Source organism: Muntiacus reevesi, chromosome 1 (assembly GCF_963930625.1).
Source record: "Muntiacus reevesi chromosome 1, mMunRee1.1, whole genome shotgun sequence".
NCBI lineage: Eukaryota > Metazoa > Chordata > Mammalia > Artiodactyla > Cervidae > Muntiacus > Muntiacus reevesi.
In genome coordinates, this window is record NC_089249.1 from 186,326,093 (window position 1) to 186,347,762 (window position 21,670).

The 21,670-nt window shown below is 46.8% G+C and overlaps 1 protein-coding gene across 3 annotated transcripts; it reads left to right on the plus strand.

The window, feature by feature from the left end:
* Positions 1 to 3,188: 3,188 nt before the first annotated feature.
* LOC136165520 (cytochrome P450 4F2-like) lies at positions 3,189 to 18,480 on the plus strand. 3 transcript variants are annotated; one of them, XM_065932023.1, is made up of 13 exons: positions 3,189 to 3,250; positions 3,637 to 3,835; positions 5,727 to 5,871; positions 8,632 to 8,685; positions 8,780 to 8,907; positions 11,267 to 11,388; positions 12,252 to 12,522; positions 13,975 to 14,041; positions 14,207 to 14,336; positions 17,274 to 17,407; positions 17,503 to 17,567; positions 17,724 to 17,806; positions 18,204 to 18,480. In XM_065932023.1, exons 2-13 carry the CDS (start codon positions 3,638 to 3,640, stop codon positions 18,379 to 18,381), a joined length of 1,575 nt encoding a protein of 524 aa, XP_065788095.1. In that variant the 5' UTR covers positions 3,189 to 3,250; position 3,637; the 3' UTR covers positions 18,382 to 18,480. The 3 variants fall into 3 exon arrangements, with proteins under 3 accessions (XP_065788095.1, XP_065788097.1, XP_065788098.1); XM_065932025.1 differs by having other exon boundaries at positions 3,191 to 3,250; positions 3,471 to 3,835; XM_065932026.1 differs by lacking the exon at positions 3,189 to 3,250 and adding an exon at positions 3,291 to 3,374.
* The last annotated feature ends 3,190 nt before the right edge of the window (positions 18,481 to 21,670 follow it).

Here is a 21,670-nt window from a genome sequence, read left to right on the forward strand (position 1 = left end):
TGCTTGTACCTTTCAAGGGAGTAAAGAACAGTGTACATTCATAGGCTTCAAGATAGCTGATGTCCATGCCAGTGGAGACCAAGGCTCATGGCTGGTGTCTCTGTCCTCCTTCTGTCATAAAATAAGTGAAATAAAGGCAATTATTCAGGCTTAGTGATGACTGTGAACATGGGAGTGCTGTTATTAGCACTTAACTCATTTCAATTTATTTGAGTTTCACATTTGATTTTGTTTGTCATTACCCTCAATTTTGGGGTTAGAAATTGAGGCACAGAAAGCTAAAGAGACCTGCCCAGATTCACTCCGTGGGGCCTGATTTGGCAACTGAAGTCCTAGTTCTCAATCTCATTTCTCTCTGGTTTCTACAGATCCTATGTATCACTTACTGCCACCTAGGTGGCATAGCACTAAGCAAGCAGTCAGCATGGTATTATGCACAAAGCTATGAATTCTTCCTCTTAAAAATATGATTTGTAATTACCTAGATTACCGGTCATAATGAAAAAAGGCTTTGCAGGTTTCATCTAAGAAAAGGAAACAATTGGTTAAATGTAGACATTTAGCAGAATCATTGTGTCTCCTATTCCTCCTCCCATTCCCGGTGTTGGGTATAATTTTTCAACATTTTCCATTCTTATGCAAACATGGACATGCACATGATTGGTCTGATGAGGTGTCCTATCCCTTTGGTCAATGTAATAGTTGGGTTCTGGCAGAGACCTCAAATGAGCTACATAAGAGTTGGTTTAAGTAGGGGCCATTTACAAAGTATGAGCTCTACAAACAAGGACTACTGCATACCAATGGTTCTACAAGCATTAAGGCATTAATTGAGGAATTAAGGACTGTCTTTCCCATACTCTCCTGTTCAGCAGCTCCTCTAGGAGACCCATCCTTCAAGTTTTCTGTCCACCTGAGACCACCCCTCAGAGAAATTCTTGACAGGATCAAAAGAGGGCCAGGAGGAGATGGTATGTCCATTGGAGATCCATTGGGTGGTGCATTCAGAATATGGTTGTATGATCCAACCATGTGGTGATACAAGGACCTCAAGATATCGCCCCACTGGGGTCACCATATTGCCTGAGGTTCCATCATTATAAATATCCCTGGATTAACCAAGCATTGTCCCTTATAAATGGGAGTAGAGCAGCAGGTCAGAGGGAAAAGGCTTAGTTTTGGGGATAAGGCAAATACAGATTCCTTCCAGTTCAACAGCTTAGGCTGAGGCTTGCCTTCTTTGAGTCTGAGTTTACTCTTCCTTTAAATAGGTATCATCCCTCCTGCCATCCCTTGAGTCTCCTGCCTGATCGCAATGTGTTGGCCAGGAACACCGAGGGAAGGAGGAAGTATTATCTTGCTGCAGAACATCTGACCCACAATAGGCATGCTTTATATACTGTATACTTTATAAAGAACACCTGACTCACAGAGAGAGTATTTTATGCACAGTACCTGGCACACAGTAGGCATGCTTCATGAATACCCAGCACACAGTAGATGTTCTCTATGCAGTATGCTGGCAACTCAGCAGGCGTGCTTTATATAGAACGCCTGGGATACAGTAGAAAGGATTTGATTAGAGTATCCATCGTAAAGTAGGCATGCTTTATGTAGAGAACCTGACACACAGTAGGCATATTTACATAAAGCACCGAGCACGCAATTGGTGCTCTTAACATAGAGTACTTGGCACGTAGCAGGGACGCTTTATACAGAGCGCCAGGCACTGAGTAGTAGTAGATGCTTCTGAAGAGCATCCAATACACAGTAGGCATGCTCCATTTGCAACAGCTGGCACAGAGTGAACCAGATTTGTGAGGAGTACTTGGCATACAGGAGATAGGGAGGAGATAAAATCAGTCAGCCCTAAAGGAAATCAACCCTGAATATTCTTTGGAAGGACTGATGCTGAAACTGAACCTCCAATACTTTGGCCACCTGATGTAAGAAACTGATTCACTGGAAAAGACCCTGATACTGGGGAAAATTGAGAGCAAGAGGAGAAGGGGGCAACAGAGGATAAGATGGTTGGATGGCATCACTGACTCAGTGGACATTAGTTTGAGCAAACTCAGGGAGAGAGTGAAGGAGAGAGAAGCCTGGTGTGTTGCAGTTGATGGGGTTGCAGAGAGTCAGACATAACTTGACAACTGAACAACAGCAAGATGCATTTTATGTACGCACCTGACACATAGTAGGCATGCTTTATATAGAGTTCCTCACACACCATAGACACGCTTTTTGAGGTACCTGGCACACAGTTTTACATACAGTTCTCCACACAGAAGAGGTTTACTTTATGTGGAATATTAGCACAGAGAAGCATGAGTACTAGGTGACAGGCCTTCTCCTTCATTCCATCTTTTGGAGGGATCCTGATCTTCCCATCTTATTGTGGGACTCTCCTTGGTTCCTCTCCCAGGCTCTCATCTAACATCGCATTTGCCAGATGGGAAGACTGAGCCCAGGGAAGGTCAGCACAGCCCACAGTCAGAGTGAGGCTGCCAGCTCAGAATCTCCCGACTCTGTCCTCCGCTGAGCGGATCTTGTCCTCTATGAGCCCCTTGCAGCCTTACCCTCAAGCCTCCAAGTGCCCTCTTCCGGCTGCAGACTTTTTATCCCATGAGTCCGATGCAGGCAATGGCCATCCGGGCTGATTTCTCTGCTCCTGCTCCCGGAAATCATGTCTCAAAGAAGGCCTCAGGCTGTTTGGAGGAAGGGCTTGAATACCTTTCCTGGCTGTGTGACCCAGATGGTAGAAACTTCATGTCTCTGAGCTTATTGATTCTGTGCTGAGAGATGGTGCACGAAGCCCTCCTGGCCCTTGCATGGAGTGGAGCCCCAGACGTGTTTTGGGATAAGGCTGGGGCCAGGTCCTACTTACCTTACACTTTTACCTGCTGTACCCTGACCTTGGAAGGGCAGGGCTGGTTGTAAACTGGAAAGTCAAGAATCACCTTTGCCCATACTCCAGTGTGCCCACATGGGAGATGCTGAATCCTGATGACTCAGGGTCAAACAATGTGTGATTCTGAGCTGGTTCACAAGCTGCTTTCAATAGCACTGTGCTCCCGCTCCTCTGCCTTCTATTTGGGCAACTGCCAGGTAGGGAGGGTGTAAGCAGGCTCCAGGGATTGGCTGGCTTAGCCTGGCCCCTGGCAGCTTCCCATAGGTGCAGGTGCCAAATAAAGCCATCCCAGGAGGAGAGGAGAGGAACTTGTGTGAGACAAGCCACTCTTGACAGAAGGTGCCAGGCTGGGGGTCAAAAGGTTGGGGGTCCTGGTCTGGGGTGGGGGGGGGGGGAGGCTGCTACCCAGGGCAGGGTGGCTCCAGGGAAAGAACTGGCCTGGGAGATGAGTGAATCCCAGCGGGTAACTAACACACATTCTTTATGTGTGTTTGTATGTCTTTCTGTCTCTATATTTCCCTTTTCCTCTGATTTTCTGTCTCTCTCTCCCCTCTCCCAGCCCCTGTCTGCCTGTCTCTGAGCCCTTCTTGCCCGTCCCCAGCACTCCCCATCCCTGCCCCTCACTCCCTTGCTCCTCTCCCTCTATCCATCTCTGCCTCACAGCTCACCATCGCTGCCTCTTCCTTCATCCTCATGATTCAGGCTTCACTCTGACTGCCCCACAGGATGCTGGAGCTGAGCCTGTCCTGGCTGGGACTCGGGCCAGTGGCAGCCTCCCCGTGGCTGCTGCTGCTGTTGGCTGGGACCTCCTGGCTCCTGGCCCGCGTCCTGGCCTGGACCTACACCTTCTACAACAACTCCCGTCGCCTCCAGTGTTTCCCACAGCCACCAAAACGCAACTGGTTCTTGGGTCACCTAGGCCTGGTGAGTGTGGGCAGTAGGATGGGTCTAGGGGATCAGGGTGGATGGACTTCGCGAGAGTCAGGAATGGGGCTCAAGTTTGGACTGGGATCTAGGACGGCAGAGAAGCCAGGGAGGCTGGGGAGCCCCTCTTCCCTCACTCATTCATTCCCCTGCTCTGCCATCAAGACCTTCCCCACATCCTGTCCTTTGAGTCCTAGCCTGCTTTACGGTCCATCTGTCGCCTGCCTTGCACATGTTATTGTATCTCTGAGGCCGGGCTGCAGAGAACCTGGTTCCCTGGCCCTTCCAGTCTCCATGGTGGCCTTGAGACCTCTACAAGTGTGCTGCCCAGAGTCTGCTCTGCATGTGGCCCCTTTCCTGTGTCTTTTCTCTCTGGGTTACAGCTTCCTCACAGGAAATAGCTATCACTTCCCCATTCCCACCTACAGGAGAAGAGCTCCCAACCTCTCCCATTCCCAGGACCCCTTCCTCTAATCTTACACCCTGCCCTTCCCCCAAGATGTCCCATTAGGCCCCTCCCCCCATCTGGATAAAGTTGGTTACTCACTTCCTCTTTCAGAAGCCTTCATAGACCCTTCTCCACACCCACCTATCTTGTGCCCCAGACTTGGACCTTTGACTTGGTCCTAGTCACAATTAATTAAACAGTTATTTACCCAATTACTTATTAACACATCCCAGTTTGATGATCATTCTGGGGAGGAGACACTACAGTGCCCTGTCCAGGGCTAGCACAAAGTAAGTACTCAAAAAAAGTATTTGATGACCCTGGCGATGAACGCGCCATCAGCTCCCTCAGTCAAGGTCAAATGGAGGGGTATCCAGCTCCCCCCATTTCCCAGGCAGCTTCCCTCTCCTGCCTGGGACAAGAACTAAACTTGGGGAAGTACTTATAACAATTACTGCTCATTAAGGCAAAATTCACAGTAGGGGTATCCAAGGCACGTTGTGAAGATTTGCTGAGATTCTGGGTCTTGAAATGGTCTCAGCAGGTCCTGGAGGCAGCAGTAATGTTACAAAGTGACTGCAGTTCTGCCTTCCCCACAAGAACTTGGCCGTGGGGGCCATTCTTGCTTACACTTCCTTCCTCCAGCCCCTCTTGAGATGTGACCTTGGCTGAGTCATGCTCCCTCTCTGGACCAATCTCATCTAGTGCTTTGAAGCCTCACCTTAGGACTTTGGGGAGAGGGGAGCAATGCCCAAAAGTGAAAATGATCTATGTCACCTGCCTAGAGCACCTGGAGTATTTGTCAGGTTTGAACAGGGCATTATGAGGGAGAGGGTGCTTCACCAGGAGAAAATCCACACTTCTTCCCCTTTGAGGGGATGTGGCATCCATTTCTTCATTTGTAAGTGGCACAGTTGAAAGAGTTGTCCATAGAAATAGACAGGCTGCACTCTGCACAGAGACTGGCCAGTGAGGGAGTTCCTAGGTCACAGTTCCTCGCTGATTAATAGGCAGAGTTCATGTCTGTCCCTGGGGTCAGGCAGGGCTAGAAGGCCCCAGCTCTGCAGATCCTTTCCTATGCAAGGAAGCAGAGGCCATGTGGACTGGCCCAGAGATAAAAGGATGTGGGGCCAAAACCCAGGGAGAAGTCTGAGGCCACCCTGACATCCACAAACCTCCCCATAAGGATTTCCTCCTGTGGCTACCCCTGGGGCTAGGACAACTCCCAGGACCAGAAAAATTTGCTTTCTCAAACCAAAGTCCACCTCCCCGTGGGCACAGAGCCTGGCTTCTCCCTGTGCCCTGGGATACAGCCTTGGGACTTGGAGAGCCTCCAGAAGGAAGGAGGAAGCAGAGATTCCCTCCATCCGTGCAGGATCCCACACTATGTCCACTTCAGTGGACTCTCCTTCTGCAGAGTGATGGTCCTTATCTTGATCACAGGTCCCACCCACGGAGCAGGGCATGAGCAAATTAACTGAGCTGGTGGCCAAATACTCCCAGGGATTTAGGGTCTGGATGGGTCCCATCACCCCCGTCATTGTTTTCTGCCATCCTGACTTGATCCGGATCGTCGCCAATGCTTCAGGTACCCAGGCAGAACTTGTGGTGGTGGGTGCCATGACACACCTCAGGGCTTCCAGCCCCTCCCTGCCAAGCTTCCATGTGGCCCCTAAGGGACCCCAACCCCCCTCCCCTCCTCTCTCTGCCATCTTCCTCTTTCCTTCATGTATCCGTCATCCTCATCTCACAGCCTTCTCCTTCCTCCCTTCTCCCATCGCCGTTTACACCCCACCCTGGTGTCTGGGTGAAAGACACCCTCAAACGTAAAGACTCAGATTAGGGCAGAGAGATCTGCGACCTGGTGTGGTCAGGAATTGGCCAGAGGGAGAGGAGCTGCACAAATGCAGAGAAGAAGCAAGGTTCTCTGCTGGGGGATGCTGGAAGGCTTCCTGGAAGAGGAGTGGCAGAAACTGGATCTGGAACAATGAGCAACAATTTTTAAAGCGGAGGATAGAATTATGCAGTGGGCATCCATAACATTCCAAACCCCCTGCCAGGCATGTCCTCAATCCCACCCATCCCCAGACTGAGAGCAATGAAGGCCTGGGGCTGGTGGAAGATCTGGGTTGCTATTTCCATGGCTATTTAGCTCTCTGGTGCGTCGGTTTCTTTGAGCCTATCCTAGGGCTTGCACACTTCTAGTTCGGTGTCCTCCTTCTCCAGTCCCCAGGAATCTTCCTGAAGAGACTTCACCCCACCCTTGCCCCCTTCCCTTGCCCCCTGCCCCTCCCATCCACAGACAGATCAGGCAAGCAGGGCAGCAAGCAGCGTGTGACAGAGACCTGGGTTCAGACACCAGCATGCTGGGTGAGCCTGGGAAGGGCCCATCCTCTCTCTGCCTGCCAACATCTCCTTTAGCTGTTAATGGTGGAAATGCAACCCTACATGATCTACCGAGAGAAAGAGAGTCAACTGGTTGTAAAAGCCCAGGTGGGTGTCTTCAAGTCCAGGCGGACCCAGGTCTTAAACAGTCTGTCAGAGATAGACAATCTGAAGACAAAGAAATCTGTCTCCATCATTTAGTTCCGTGTTCATCTGTGACAGCATCACTTTCATCCTGGTAAAGATGAAACCCAGAGGTCCAACCTCCATGGAACAGTGAGCTCATTCACAACACTTCCAGGAAAAGATACAGGGTTCCCTTTATCTTTCACCTGGGTCATAGGACCAATTCCTGCATCCCTGAAACTCTGAATTCCATGTCCTGGGGGCACAGTGTCCTCTGAGCTACTATTTTGGAGCTGAGAATGCAGGCCTTGGATTAAATAGTCCTGGACTAGTGTCTCAGATTTATTATCTGTAAGAATGTGGGTAAGTGACTCCATCACTCAGAGCGTCAGTTCTTATCTGGAATCAGGGAATGGAAGAGAAATCAGGGGCACATGGTGTTTGGAATCCAAATGAGGCAAGGCCATTTTTTTCCCCCTACCCAAGAAGGGGCCCCAACGGCCATATATGAGGATAAGGGGTAGGAGCCTGCAGGAGGCTAAGGACTAAGGAGTTGCTGTTGAATGTAATGCATAGACTCAAGTCAGGATCACTTTCCTACAGTTGCTCCCCTCTGGCAGCCTAGAAGAGTATGAATTGGGTCCTATTTGTTCCTCTCCAGATTCAGAGCTGGGAGGAAGGTCTCCTGTACACACAGGGCCTGGCCAGCACCTATGGGGATGCGTGCTGCTGGTGGGTGGGGCCCTGGCACACGATCATCCACACCTTCCACTCCACCCGCATCAAGCCTGTGCTCTTTGCTCCAGGTAGATCCTTGGCCACAGCTTGTCCCATCATAGTTTCTGTGTTGCCTCTGGCGTTCAAGTGACCAGGATGCAGGCAGGGGGCATGGCAAAGATGCCACTGTCTCCCACTGCAGAATGCCACCTGCCTGACCTCCGGGCATGTCTGTGCAATATCTGCTGAATGGCCACATCTGGTCACGTTCATGTTTCTACCTTGATTCTGGTTACAGCTGATATGTGTTATACCTGGTGACACTTGCTGTATTTTATAACTGAGCTCAGAGATGGTCTCAGTCACCTCTGGGGCTCAGCTGTGGCCAAAGACCTTTGAGGCATCTTAGAGTCTCTCTGGTTCTTGTCTGTGATGCCATTAGAGACTGTCTGGTTCTCCTGTTGGTCCCTCCAGGGGAACATTTCTGATTTATCTGCAGTCTGGGGCTCAAACCCACTCTGAGGAATGCCTGAGACCTTCTGTGAGTCTTGCCTGATGCAGGTCTTTGGGTGGGTCTGGGTCTTGCCTGGTTCAGGCCTGCATCATCAGCGTGTTCAGGCCACACTCAGGTCAGGTCAGATGGTCTTCAGGTCTTTAGAGCTGCTGTGTCCTGTCAGGATGTGTCACACACTTTGGGGCTGTGTCCGGGCATGTTAACACATGGAGCCATGTCAGACGTCTCAGGAGGGGTCACTGCTGGGGCAAGTGTGGGGTCCTTGGTCCCCATAATGATGTTTTGTAGAGTGCTGAGTTATGCTTGGGTGTTCAGAAGATGCCATGTCAAGGAATGCTGGGCACGTTGCGTTGTGTTGGGATGTATCTAGGCACATAAAGCTGTGTCTGTGGGTTCTGCCTTTGCTCTATTCCATGCTGTAGCCTGTCTGGTTCCCCCCTCCCCTCACAGCCCTTCCACATTTCCTGTGCTCTTGGCCCCATTCTGCTATGGTTGGCTCGGAGGGGGAATGCAGATTCCGGGTTGGGATCCTCCACTGCCCAACAAAAGCCCCTTCCCTCCCCCTCTCCTTGGGGAGAGGACCCTAATGGTTCTCACTCATGTCAGCTGCCGTCGCACCGAAGGACGTGATCTTCTATGAAGTTCTAAAGCCCTGGCTGGGTGAGTAACTATTTGCGAAGAGGGTTGGAGATGACCTTGGGGACCTAGGGGAAAGTTCTGCGTTTTGCCCACTCCCCATGGTTGTCTCTGCTAGGGGATGGGCTCCTGCTGAGTGCTGGTGACAAGTGGAGCAGGCACCGTCGCCTGCTGACACCCGCCTTCCACTTCAACATCCTGAAGCCCTATATGAAGATTTTCACCAAGAGCACAGACATCATGCACGTGAGTCTCTTGAACCCAGGGTCCCAACTGGAGTCTGGGGGACACGGAGACTCATAGACATGTTGTCTATAATTCTGGCTGTTGTAAGTGACTTTGAGTCCATTGTTCTTCCTTTCTGAGCCTCAGTTGCTTTGACTATAAAATTAGTATAATGTGATCCCTGCTCATAGTCAGTAGAGATAACATATTGGAACCAGGTCCCTGGCACATAGTAGGTTCTCAGAAGGCATTAGTTTCTATTCTACCTTGACAGAAGCCTTGGAATCTTGAGACATGCTTGATAATAATAATGAATATTGGGCTAGTTATTTCTAAGTAATAAATCACTTGAAAACAAGAAGGATTTAATATTGACAACAAAGGTAGGCCCAGATGGCTCAGCAGTAAAGAATCCTCCTGCCAGTGCATTAGCCACAGGAGACACAGGGTTGATCCCCAAGAAGATCCCCTGGAGGAGGAAAGGGCACCTCACTCCCATATTCTTTTGGGGATAATCCCTTAGATGGAGGAGCCTGGGGTCACAAAGAGTTGGACATGACTGAGCACACAGTCGCGCTGACAGCAAACCTATGAGTCAGTTGTTTGATTTTCTAGATGGAGACGGGGTCACTCATGTGTCTGTGATCAGCTGTGGGTCTGATGGTGCTGCGCTGCGCCCTGCAGGCCTGCGAGCTGCAGAACTGAAGCAGGAGCTGGAGTAAGACAGAGACATCAGTGCTTTAATGAATACGGGGAACTTGCGTGTCTGAAGCAAGGTCCTGGAGTGATACCCCACCATGTGCAGCAGACGGCAGGAAGGGCATGACAGAAATCTTCCCTACCAGGGTGGGGAGTGGGAGGTAACCAGCTGTGGGGGAGTTGATGTCAGGTTGTCTCACAAGTTACCAAGAACACTAGTAGAGGGGCCCACGCCTTCACTACTGCTTTAATAAGCTATTGTGATGGAAATATTTTGATATAAAGATGAGAGCAATCACTATCTGGGGCTGAAGACATGTATGTAGAATTTACTCATTAGGCTCCATGATTAAGAGGAAAGGTCTGTCATGTGAATAGTGTGTAGGTGAAGCAGGGACTGGTCAAGCCTGGGATGTACAGAGAACAAGAGGACAGCTGTCTTGGGTGGCCTGACCATACAGATAGGAAGCATTGCTGGTCTGGGGTCAGTCCTCTCACAGGTTTGAAGCTTGGTTGGCTGTAAGCTGATCTAGCTTGACCTCAGATAGGGTAAATAGACTTGCTTTCATGTGATTCTCTGCCTTCAAAGGGCATCTCAGCCTGGTTCAAATGGTAGAGGCAGGGTTTGAGAAGACTGAGAGGAAGCTGCAATGTGCCTTGGGGTCTAGGTTTGGGTTGGTCATCTCACCATTTTCACCACAGTCTGTTGGCCAAAGCAAGTCCAAGACCAGCTCAGTATCAAAGGATACTGAAACAGGCTCCACCTCCGAGTTACTGAAAAATTACATTGTAAAAAGTTTGGATACATACATAGGGAAGTGAAGAATTAAAGGCCAGGCTTTTGTGAAGTGCCTGTAATTTTTCCATGCTTGCAAGCTGACAAGGGAGCTTGTGACTGTTTCCTGGATTCTGCCAGAATACGTGAGACTCCTGGGTCACAGACAAAGGTTAGCCCAGCAAACAACACGTGCTTCTTGTGGGTTTGCATTTTTCATCCAAGCCACCAAATCTCATGCAAGTGACACAGGTGGGCTTCTATGGATGTCTGCTCATGTAGCGTGTTTTATCACAGGGGAGGGAGTACTAGGTTTAGGGACTCTACGACTTTTATAGCCATTAGAAGCAATCCTGATATTTGTCCAGGAGGAGTCACTACCTCACTTCTCAAGCCTACCTGCTACAAACACAACTCTGAGAAATGGGCCAGGTAAAGAGCATCAGGGCCTTCCAATTTTTTGGCCTACCCAGAAAAAAGTGTGTGGGTACTCTGAACCCACAAAGGATTAACTCTTCTAACATAGGGAACTTCTTCCTAATCAATTTATAACAATGAAGATGGTAAAACCTAACATTTGTTGTTGTTGGTTGGTCAGTCACTAGGTCCTGTCTGACTTTTTGCAACCCTGTGGACTACAACACACCAGGCTTCCGTGTCCTTCGCTAGCTCCCAGAGTTTTCTCAAACTCATGTATCGTGCACAGAGCCAGGATTCACAAACTCAGATCTCCTGGCTCCCAGCCATGGAGACTTTATATACTAATAGTAACACAAGCCCAGTCTTTCCTGGGCTGGGTGCCTGGGACCCGGAGACAGTCTGGGGGAGTCATCTTGGTGCTTGAGATTAGGGAGGGGCACCAGGGAGGCAGTTCTCAGCCTCAGCTGTGTCTTCTTCTCTGTTCAGGCCAAGTGGCAGCGCCTGATCAAAGAGGGCCATACCCATCTGGACATGTTTGAACACATCAGCCTCATGACCCTGGACAGTCTGCAGAAATGCGTCTTCAGTTACGACAGCAATTGCCAAGAGTGAGTCTCAGCCCAAGGCCTGGGAACATAGAATAGATGTAGATGAGGGAGGGAGGACTGACCAGGGTAATCAGAAGAGTCTTCCTGGAGGAGGTGGCTCAGAGTTGGACATTGAAGGACAGGGAAGGGGAAGAGAAGGAGCTATTCCTGCAAGTAGGTAGAACTGTTTGATAAAGGCCAGGAAGTTACAATGAACAAAGTGTGTGCAATAGTGATGAGACACTTTGGAAATGAGGTTGGAGGAGTGGGCAGGTTATATCTTAAGGGCATTTGAAGCCAGACAAAGAGGATATGAACTTTATCCTGAGGTTTCCAGGAGGCTATGAAAAGTGTTTCAGAAGATGAGAGTCATGGTCAAATCTGAGCTCTGACATCTGACTCAAGAGAAGACTGACTATAATATAGACCCTGGATGGTGTTGGCAATGGGGCTAAGGGGAATAGGGAAGTGAGAAAGTGAAAGTGAAGTCATTCAGTCATGTCTGGCTCTCTGTGACCCCATGGACTCCTCTGTCCATGGGATTTTCCAAGCAAGAGTACTGGAATGGGTTGCCATTTCCTTCTCCAATTGACCCGCTAGCAGAAGATCTGAGCTGAGTGGACAGTTTTGGAGAGAAAGGGCAGATACTGGGTAAGAGAGAGAGGAGAAGCTGTGCTCTGGCTGCCTGGGGTATGGAGGCAGCTCACAGAGATGGGAAATGGGTTGAGAAGAGTCTGGAGCATCACTTTCCTGGATCATCACCATACTGGAATCTATGGGCCCACCTGTTCTTGGAGCCTCAGTTTCCTGAAGGGAGGTAGCCTTCGACTTCTGGGCTGCAGGTGTTTTAAATTGTTCCATCCCTTCATGCTCTCATTCTGCAGGAAGCCCAGTGAATATATCGCTGCCATCTTGGAGCTCAGTGCCCTTGTTGCAAAACGACACCAGGACATTTTTTTGCATATGGACTTCCTGTACTACCTCACCTCAGATGGGCGGCGCTTCCGCAGGGCCTGCCGCCTGGTGCACGACTTCACAGATGCCGTCATCCAGGAGCGGCACCGCACCCTCCCCAGTGAGGGTATTGATGACTTCCTCAAGGCCAAAGCAAAGACCAAGACTTTGGACTTCATTGATGTACTCCTGTTGACCAAGGTGGGCTCCTCTGGTTTCTTATTCAAGAAGTAAAATAGACCTTGGGAACTTGATTTGATCAAAGAGCTTGGACTGGATGCAGAGGACACTGGGGAGCCATGTGAGATGCTCATGGAAGGGAGGGGTGGGTTAGGATAAGTTTTAAAGATGACCAATATGGAATACTGCCTGCAGGAGGGTTGCTAAATCTGAAATTGTGAAGGGCCTGAGATTTCACTCTATTTTCAAGTTAATAAGACAGGATATGCACATATACATATGTGCGAGCTCAGTCACATCTGACTCTTTGCAACCTCATGGATTGCTCTGTCCATGGGATTTTACAGGCAAGAATGCTAGATTGGCTTGCCATTTCTTCCTCTAGGGTGCTTTCCCGACCCAGGGATCACACCCATGTTTCCTTGTATCTCCTACATTGGCAAGCAGATTCTTTACCACTGAGCCACCTGGGAAGCCCCACATATCTGTATACTTGCATACGTATAAATACTTGTATGTATACACACAGAACCCTAGATAAGTGCAAACTATGTATTATTTATAGCAGTAACAGTAGTCAGAGTAGAATTGTAACCCTGGTTCCCCATCCCCAAATACCTTTGAGGGCATCATGATGCTTCTATCTTTACATGCAGCCATGCTTGCATGGAGGGGAAGTACTGCCAAGTTTTGAATTCTAGAACTCTTTTTTTTGACCACCCCATTTGGCATGTTGGATATTAGTTCCCCAACCAGGGATGGAACCTGTGCTCCCTGCAATGAAAGTGTAGAGTCTTAACCGTCATACTGCCACTGACATTCTGAATTTTAGAACTAATGCAAGATATATGCTCCCTTCTCCCTTTCAGGGGTGGTCAGGGAGAGGGAAAGAGAGAAAGAAAAGAAGAAGGGAGCAGTGAGGAGGGAAGGAGGGGAGAGGAGTGAGGAAGAAATGAAACAATATGAGACAAGAGTAGAAAAGACAGACATTGTTCTGGAGTTTAAACAAATCCTCACTGGAAAGAAATTGAAGTCTATAGATCCACAGGTTTATAACCCATTCCTTATCTTCAGGAGAGAAAAGGAATGTCTGAATTTATTGGGTTGCCAAAAACCCAAACAAACTTTTTGGCTAACCCAATACTATTATACAAAGTGAGCAAATGGCACTGGAGCAATGATCAATCTCTAGTTTATAAGTTAAGTTTCCATTCAGTTATCCTTTAACCCAGGTTGCATCATGTAGAAACATGAAATCATTTATGGATCTTTGATTCCATTCACCAGGGACAATTTAAGAGGCAAAGTGGTCAAGAGGAAGTCTGTGTGGTGGGCCCTCTAGTGATAGTGTTCAGGAATTCAGGATGGCCTTGGGTTTCTAGATGGATGATGGAAATGTTCAAAGATTGTCTCAGGTTTGACTCAGGTGCCTTCAGAGCTGGTGTGATTCTGGGGATCTTGCTTTCTCTGCAGGATGAAGATGGGAAGGGATTGTCAGATGAAGATATCCGAGCTGAAGCTGACACCTTCATGTTTGAAGGTGAGAGTCCCAGTGTGGGACTACAGAAGGGGAAAGACCTTGCTGAATGAACCCTGGGCCACCCTATCCCTCCCCATCCTCCCCATGGGCCTTAATGTGAGGGAGTTGTCCATGCCCTGGTGCTGAAGTAACCCAGAGACCCAAGCCTTTCCGAATGCTTCTCAGGTCATGATACCACAGCCAGTGGTCTCTCCTGGATTCTGTACAACCTTGCCAAGCACCCAGAATACCAGGAGCGCTGCCGGCAGGAGGTGCAGGAGCTCCTGAAGGATCGTGAACCTAAAAACATTGAATGGTAAATCCAAGTCTCCTGGTCTATTTCTGAGCCCCTCTCATTGGTTCTGTCATTGTTGCTTAGTAGGAATACGATCAGAGACTTGAAAGGATCTAGTACTCAGCATGGATAGTACAGCAAAGTTTGTTGGCTTTTTGGACAGAGTCCTGGATTTCTAAGATAATTAACAGCAAGGTGATACCACTTAGCACATATTCAGAAAGTGAAGTTCCCCTCCACTCTCTTATTTTTCTCTCAAAATAACGTATTTTCAAAAATCTTCATTCCCTGAGTATATGCTCATCTTCTGCCCCTTAATTCCTCATGTTGTGTAGTCCAGGATTCACAGGGAACTTTTAGGGACTAAATCCATTCAACTCCTGTCCAGAAACACCTGGATCTTTGTCCATCCAGTCCCCATTTAGGAAACACTGCCAAACTGCCATCCTATCCCCAGTTCTATGCCATCTCCAATTCATCTCAGCCCCATTCTGTATCCTGGAGACTCAGGAAGGACCAGAACCAGTCTTTGTCTTTCAGGAACTCCCAGTCTGGTGGAGGGATAGTATCAGGTCAGAACACTTCCAATGTACACAGGCAAGGCTGGGATGTGGAACAAGAGAGGAAAAGTTGAGAATGGACAAAAGTGCCCCAGATGAAATCCTGAAAGATGATGAGTAGACATTTGGGTGCATTTGAAGTGCAGTTAAGTCAAGAAGACAGTCAGGTAAAAATTAAATAATGTGGGGGAAAAGAGAGAGAGACAGGGAGAGGGAAGAGAGTGAGGGAGTAGGTTTAATTCAATGTATGATTTGCTTGTGGAAAAGAGATTACATCATAATATTAACATACACTATCCTAGAGTGTGGGATGAATATCCATTTTTGCATATTCACATTAGCCTTTTAAAAGATGTAGTCAAAAAAAATAAAATAAAAGGCATATCCATTAGCATTTTAATAGTCTAAAACTTTAGTATAAAGATCTTATGCAACTTTTGCTTAAATTAATCCTTAAGTACTCTTGTTACTATAGTGAATCATATACTCTAGTTGGATTGAGAACTTTAAGTTCATTTGGAATACTGACATTCACTTGTCTTGCTAATTTTGATGCATATATTTTATATCATCATCTTTTCTTACATAATCTATTCTATATTTCAAATTTTAAAAATTAATAATTTATGGATGTAAATTTCTTGCTCAGTGAACTTAGCCCTCAGCTAAACCTGGAGTCTCACACCAATAGGAGATATAAAGATCATTTGATAAAAATTTGGAACATGTAGGGAGCTCCATGGAAAAAGTGAATTCAACCTGCTCTTATGTCTTATAAGAAAATAACATCTACATGAATCAAAGATTTTAAATATGTAATTAAGGAGTCAGGTGGATGGAGGAACCTGGTAGGTTGCAGTCCCTGGGGTCGCTGACTGAGCAGCTTCGCTTTCACTTATTCACTTTCATTCAGAGGAGAAGGAATTGGCAACCCACTCCAGTGTTCTTGCCTGGAGAATCCCAGGGATAGGGGAGCCTGGTGGGCTGCCGTCTATGGGGTCGCACAGAGTCGGATACGACTGAAGCGACTTAGCAGCAGCAGCAGCAGCAGCAGCAAGGGCTCTAGAGAAATAATGGGCAATTATTTTATAGATCCAGAGTAGGAAATGCCCTATTTTGGACACAGGTCCCAAGAGATGTACAGGAAGAGATTGATGTGCAGTTGCATGAAAAAGGTACAGTGCAATGTGTATAGTTTATAGTATGCTACTATATAATTTTTAATGCAAAACAGTACTCATGGAAGAATACATAAAAAAATAACTATTAGTCTTTCCCATTCTATTGTTTTCCTCTATTTCTTTGCATTGATCACTGAGGAAGCCTTTCTTATCTCTCTGTGCTATTCTTTGGAACCCTGCATTCAGATGCTTATATCTTTCATTTTCTCCTTTGCCTTTAGCTTCTCTTCTTTTCTCAGCTATTTGTAATGCTTCCTCAGGCAACCATTTTGCCTTTTTGCATTTTTTTTTCTTGGGGATGGTCTTGATCACTGCCTCCTGTACAGTGTCACGAACCTCTGTCCATAGTTCTTCAGGCACTCTATCAGATCTAATCCCTTGAGTTTATGTTAAGAATGTAACATATAGTATTGATACTATGTATAAAATAGATAACTAATAAGAACCTACTGTATAGCATAAGGAAACTCTATTCAATACTCTGTGGTGACAGAATGGGAAGGAAATAAAAACTGAGGGGATACATTCACTTTCCTGTACAGTAAAAATAAATAAAATGTTGTAAACCAACTATATACCAATAAAAACTTTTTACAAAGGAATTTAAATCACCACCCAAAATGAAGGGGATTAAAGAAAAAGAATTCAGTCCCCTTACTGAATCTTCAATGTCTATAAAAGTTTTCCAGTGAATTCTCTTGTTTACTAAGTATAAAATCACTGTCTGCCAAAAATGACATAGTCACCCCCCATTTCAAATGGCATTATGCTCCTTTATCCCATCTAATTGCATTAGCTAGTGTCTCTAGTGCTGTAATAAATAAGAGTGAACATTGAATCTGATCTTTAACTCATTTGCCTTTTGACTTTGCTGTCTTGCCATAAATAATATTTTGTTTTTATACAAATTTGTAAATGTGTTTCTGGTTGGCTCTTCCATGTTTTGCTTTAAAAATTCTAAAAATATCTTGCTAAACTTTTTTTGGTACCTCTATGATATTGCTTTTTTTTCTTTATTTTTAAGAACCATTTTTTTGATGTATGATGGACAAAGAAAAAGCTGTATATAAATAATGCATACAACCTAATGCGTTTGGAGATATTTAAACCAACAACCCAGTTTTGTTATAGATAGAGAGGGTCTTATGAGGCACAAGGAGGGCTGGTGGTGTGTCTCTGTATTTGCTTCCTGGATAATTGTCGTGGGGTTTCCTTAGGGACGACCTGGCCCAGTTGCCTTTCCTGACCATGTGCATCAAGGAGAGTCTGCGGCTGCACCCCCCTGTCGCGGTCATCTCCCGCCGCTGTACCCAGGACACTGTACTTCCAGATGGCCGGGTCATCCCCAAAGGTGCCCACAGTGACTAGGAGCGGAGGTTCCTGGTGAGAAAGAGGGGCCAGTCAGGCAGGTGGGGCCTAGACCTGACTGCCCTTCCTCTTCCACAGGTGTGATCTGCTTCATCAGCATTTTTGGGACCCACCACAATCCAACTGTGTGGCCAGACCCTGAGGTGATGCCTCCCCCACCCCCCACCTCCCTTATCCTTGTCCACTCCCCTCAGGGGACCCAGGGGAGGGTGCAGGGTTCTGACTTCTGGCAAATCAGCCATCACCTCCCCCTACTATACAAACATCTGCCAAGTAGCCCTGTCTTTTCTTGCCCCCAGGTCTTTGATCCCTTCCGCTTCGACCCAGAAAACATCAAAGGGAGATCGCCTGTGGCTTTTGTTCCCTTCTCCGCGGGGCCCAGGTGAAGACAGCGGCCATCTGAGATGGGGGTAGAGAGGTGGGGGTAGGAGACTGGGGGTGAAATTCCAGCTTAACTGTGGGGGGCCTGGAAGGGGGGAAACTTTAAGATGGTCGCTTTCTCACCTCTCCCCCCAGGCATTATGGTAAGGGTCTGGGGAATGGTGGTGGGCTCAAGGAAGGGTTCATGGTGTGCTGAGGGGACCCGCTCCCCTGTCTACTGGTCTGAGTTCAGCACTGGAGAGTGGACTAGGGTCTGGAGATATGCAAGCCCACATAGAATTCCAGGCATGGTTAGCTTCTTTATACTATGGGTGGAAATGGGGGTTGTGGGCCAGATACCAAGCGCTTTGGGGTCCGGGTGAGGGTTCCAGGTGCAAAGCCCCCACTCCCGCCCACAGGAACTGCATCGGGCAGACATTCGCCATGACTGAGATGAAGGTGGTCCTAGCGCTCACGCTACTGCGGTTCCGCGTCCTGCCAGACAAGGAGGAGCCTCGCAGGAAGCCAGAGCTGATCCTGCGCGCAGAGGGTGGACTTTGGCTGCGGGTGGAGCCACTGAGCGCAGGCCAGCAATGACCCATCACCTTCTTGCCTGGAATCCATCGTGACCCTAGACACCTCCAGATTCCCAGGAATAAAACTATGCTTGTCATTTCTGTTCCAGTCGCATTGATAGCCAGCAAGGGCGCCTGGGGCCTGGGAGGATCCAGGCGGGTGGGGGTGGCTGTGAACCTGGGAGGTGGAGGAAGGAGGAGGGGGGAGAGGGAATGGGGGCAGGTATAGTTATGAAAGCTGGAGCTCCATCTTGAATCATGAGGACAAGACTACTCCTTAGGGAAGGTGGAGCAGAGAGCTAGATGTAGTCAGGATCAGATGTCCCTGGATCCACCATTCCATCACTACAAAAGTCAGCATTTCAGTCTGCCATTTACTAGCTGTTTTGTTTGGGGAAAATCATATCACTCTCTAAGCCTCAGTGTCTTTATTGCATAACAGTAGCCACTTCATTGCCATGTTGTGAAGATTTATAAAAAAGGGTGTGCAGATGACTGACAATATCTGGTAAGCATCCTCAGTGAGTGTTCATTTCCTCCCTTTGTTTTGCATCATTTTCTCAAACTTAACATGTTTTAAAGTTGCATTTAAGTTTTAGGACTTATGAGAACCTGCTGTTGAAGAAAACTGTCATTAGGAGATTCAGTAAATTCAGAATCTCCATAATTACATCTGTTACATAGTTGCAAGCTGCTTTGATGTGACACTAGTCTGAAGCTGGGAGACGAAAAAAAGTTTCCCCTCAGGGGAGCATGACCCAGGATTTCGTGTTCATCTAGGTGTTCTAGGAAGTGGGGGTCAAGAGGGTCCACAATAGCACAAGAGTGAGAGGTGGTGGAGGGGGCAGGTGTGGGGCCGTTTCCTTCAGCACCTCGGACAGCGGCTGCTCCAGGACTAGCCCCCCTCAGGCTGTCAGGTGTCCTGGGATAGGGTCAGTCTCAGACCCTTTCAGGGGCTAGAAGATTCACTGGTTGCAAAATAAGAAAGAAATATTGTTAAAATGATATAAGTAAGTATTTAACACACTCTAAGCTGAAAATTGCATGTATTTTTCTTTTTCTTGGGTTCTTTAAAATGTTTTTCTTTTCCCACACTGTCATAGAAGAAATTATAGATAAGAAAAAGTAACAAATAAAAACCCTATCTGTAATCTAAACATGTCAAAGTAATCTCCATTCATATTCTCTCACATATTCTGCTAAATTTAAAATTCTATGTAATCCTTGTTATTGTTGCTGTTCGGTTGCCCAGCTGTGTCCAGCTCTTTGTGACCCCATGGGCCACAGCACATGTAATCCTTGCAGCAGTAAAAATTTGACCTTGTATCTAAATGTATTACATTTACATGTAATCTTCTTCTTTTTTAAACTTCTTCTTAATAATGCTATTTTACTGACTAAGAGGGCTTCTTCAGTGGCTCAGCAGTAAAGAATCCACCTGCCAATGCAGGAGACACAGGTGTGACCCCTGGAGGAGGGCGTGGCAACCCACTCTTGTATTCTTGCCTGAAAAATCCCACGGACGGAGGAGCCTGACAGATTAAGTCCCTGGGGGTCTCAAAAAGTCAGATATGACTAAAGCAACTGAACATGGCCCAGCACTAAGAAGCACATGGAAATGTACACAACATCATTAATTGTTGGGGAAATGCAAATCAATGCAACAATGTGATATCAGGTCACACTCACTAGGATGACCAAACTATAAAACAATGGAAAATAACAAGTGTTGGTGAGGATGTGGTCATTGGAATCCTCATTCATTGCTGCTGAGAATGCAAAATGGTGCGGCAACTGTAGAAAATTGTCTGGTGTTTTTCCTCAATAAATTAAACCTCTTGTCCAACTCTTTGTGACCCCATGGACTGTATCTCACCAGGGTCGTCTGTCCATGGAATTCTCCAGGCAAGAATACTGGAGTGGGATGCAATTTCCTTCTCCAGGTGATCTTTCTGACCCAGGGATTGAACTTACATCTCCTGCATTGCAGGAGCTAAGCTACAGGGAAGACCTCAAATTAAACCTAGAATTACCAATTGACCCTGCCATGCTACACCTAGGAATGTATCCCCAAAGAACTGAAAACAGGTGTTTAAGCAAAATGTTGTACACAACTCTTCACAGTGGCACCATCCACAGTTGCCGAAAGTTCAACTTTGGGAAGCAATTCAAATTTCCATTAACAGAAAAATGAATAAATAAAATGAGATATATCCATAACAAGAAATATTATTGGGTCATAAAAAGAAATGAAGCAAAAATTTCCTTGGCAGCCCAGTGGTTAAAACTCCATGCTTCCAATGCAGGGGGTGTGAGATTGATCCCTGGCTGGGAAACTAAGCCATGTGCCATGGCCAAAAAAATTGTTTTAAAAAAAGGAATGAAACACTACAATGTGAATGAACTTTGAAAACAGGCTAAGTGAAAGGAGTCTGACACAAAAGGTCACATATTGTATGATTCCTTTTATATAAAATGCACAGAATAGGTTAATCCATAGAGATAGATCTAGGAGCTGGAGGAGGAAGCAGAGAGTGTCTGCTAATGGGTACAGGTCTCATTTTCAGATGACAAAAATATCTTGGAACTAGAGGAGAGGTGGTGGTTGCACAACACAGTGAATGTACTAGAGGCATGGATTTGAACAATTCTAATGTTATGAATTTTGTGAATGTATGAATTTTATGTAAGTTTACCTCAACCAAAAATGTTATTTTATCTTACATTTTTCTTGTAATCTGGATTTTTCATATACTAATATATCATGAACATCTTTCCACAATAGACAGTCATCATCTTGGTGGTCTTTAAAATCTTTAAATGTTAAATATTCAAGCCACTCTTTATTTTTTATCTCTTTATGAATTCTCTTTATGCACTTTGATGGCTTGACATTGTCACTACCAGCTGTAAATTGAGTTACTCTTAATCACATAGCTTTTGGTGTAGAAATTTTATTTCTGTAGCAATATTTGCACATATATTCATGTAAGATGTGGATGTGTTTAAGCACTTTTCATACAGCATGTAAGGCTTGGTGACTCCACAGACATTGATGTTTTTGGTCCTATTAAAGAAGTAGACCACTGGAAGGCAGAAGGCAACGACACTTCAATTCCCCCAGGTAAACATCAATTTCACCTCACGTCAGTCTTATGGATTGGAGAGACTGAATCACTAGCTCAAGGTCATTCAGCTGATGAGTGACCTTGTAAGTGAGGGGTCAGTTCAGTCAGCTCGGCTTCAAATGTCATGCCCCACCTCCCAGGGAAGTAATTTTCAAGGTGTGTCTCAGCTCCACATGCATCAAG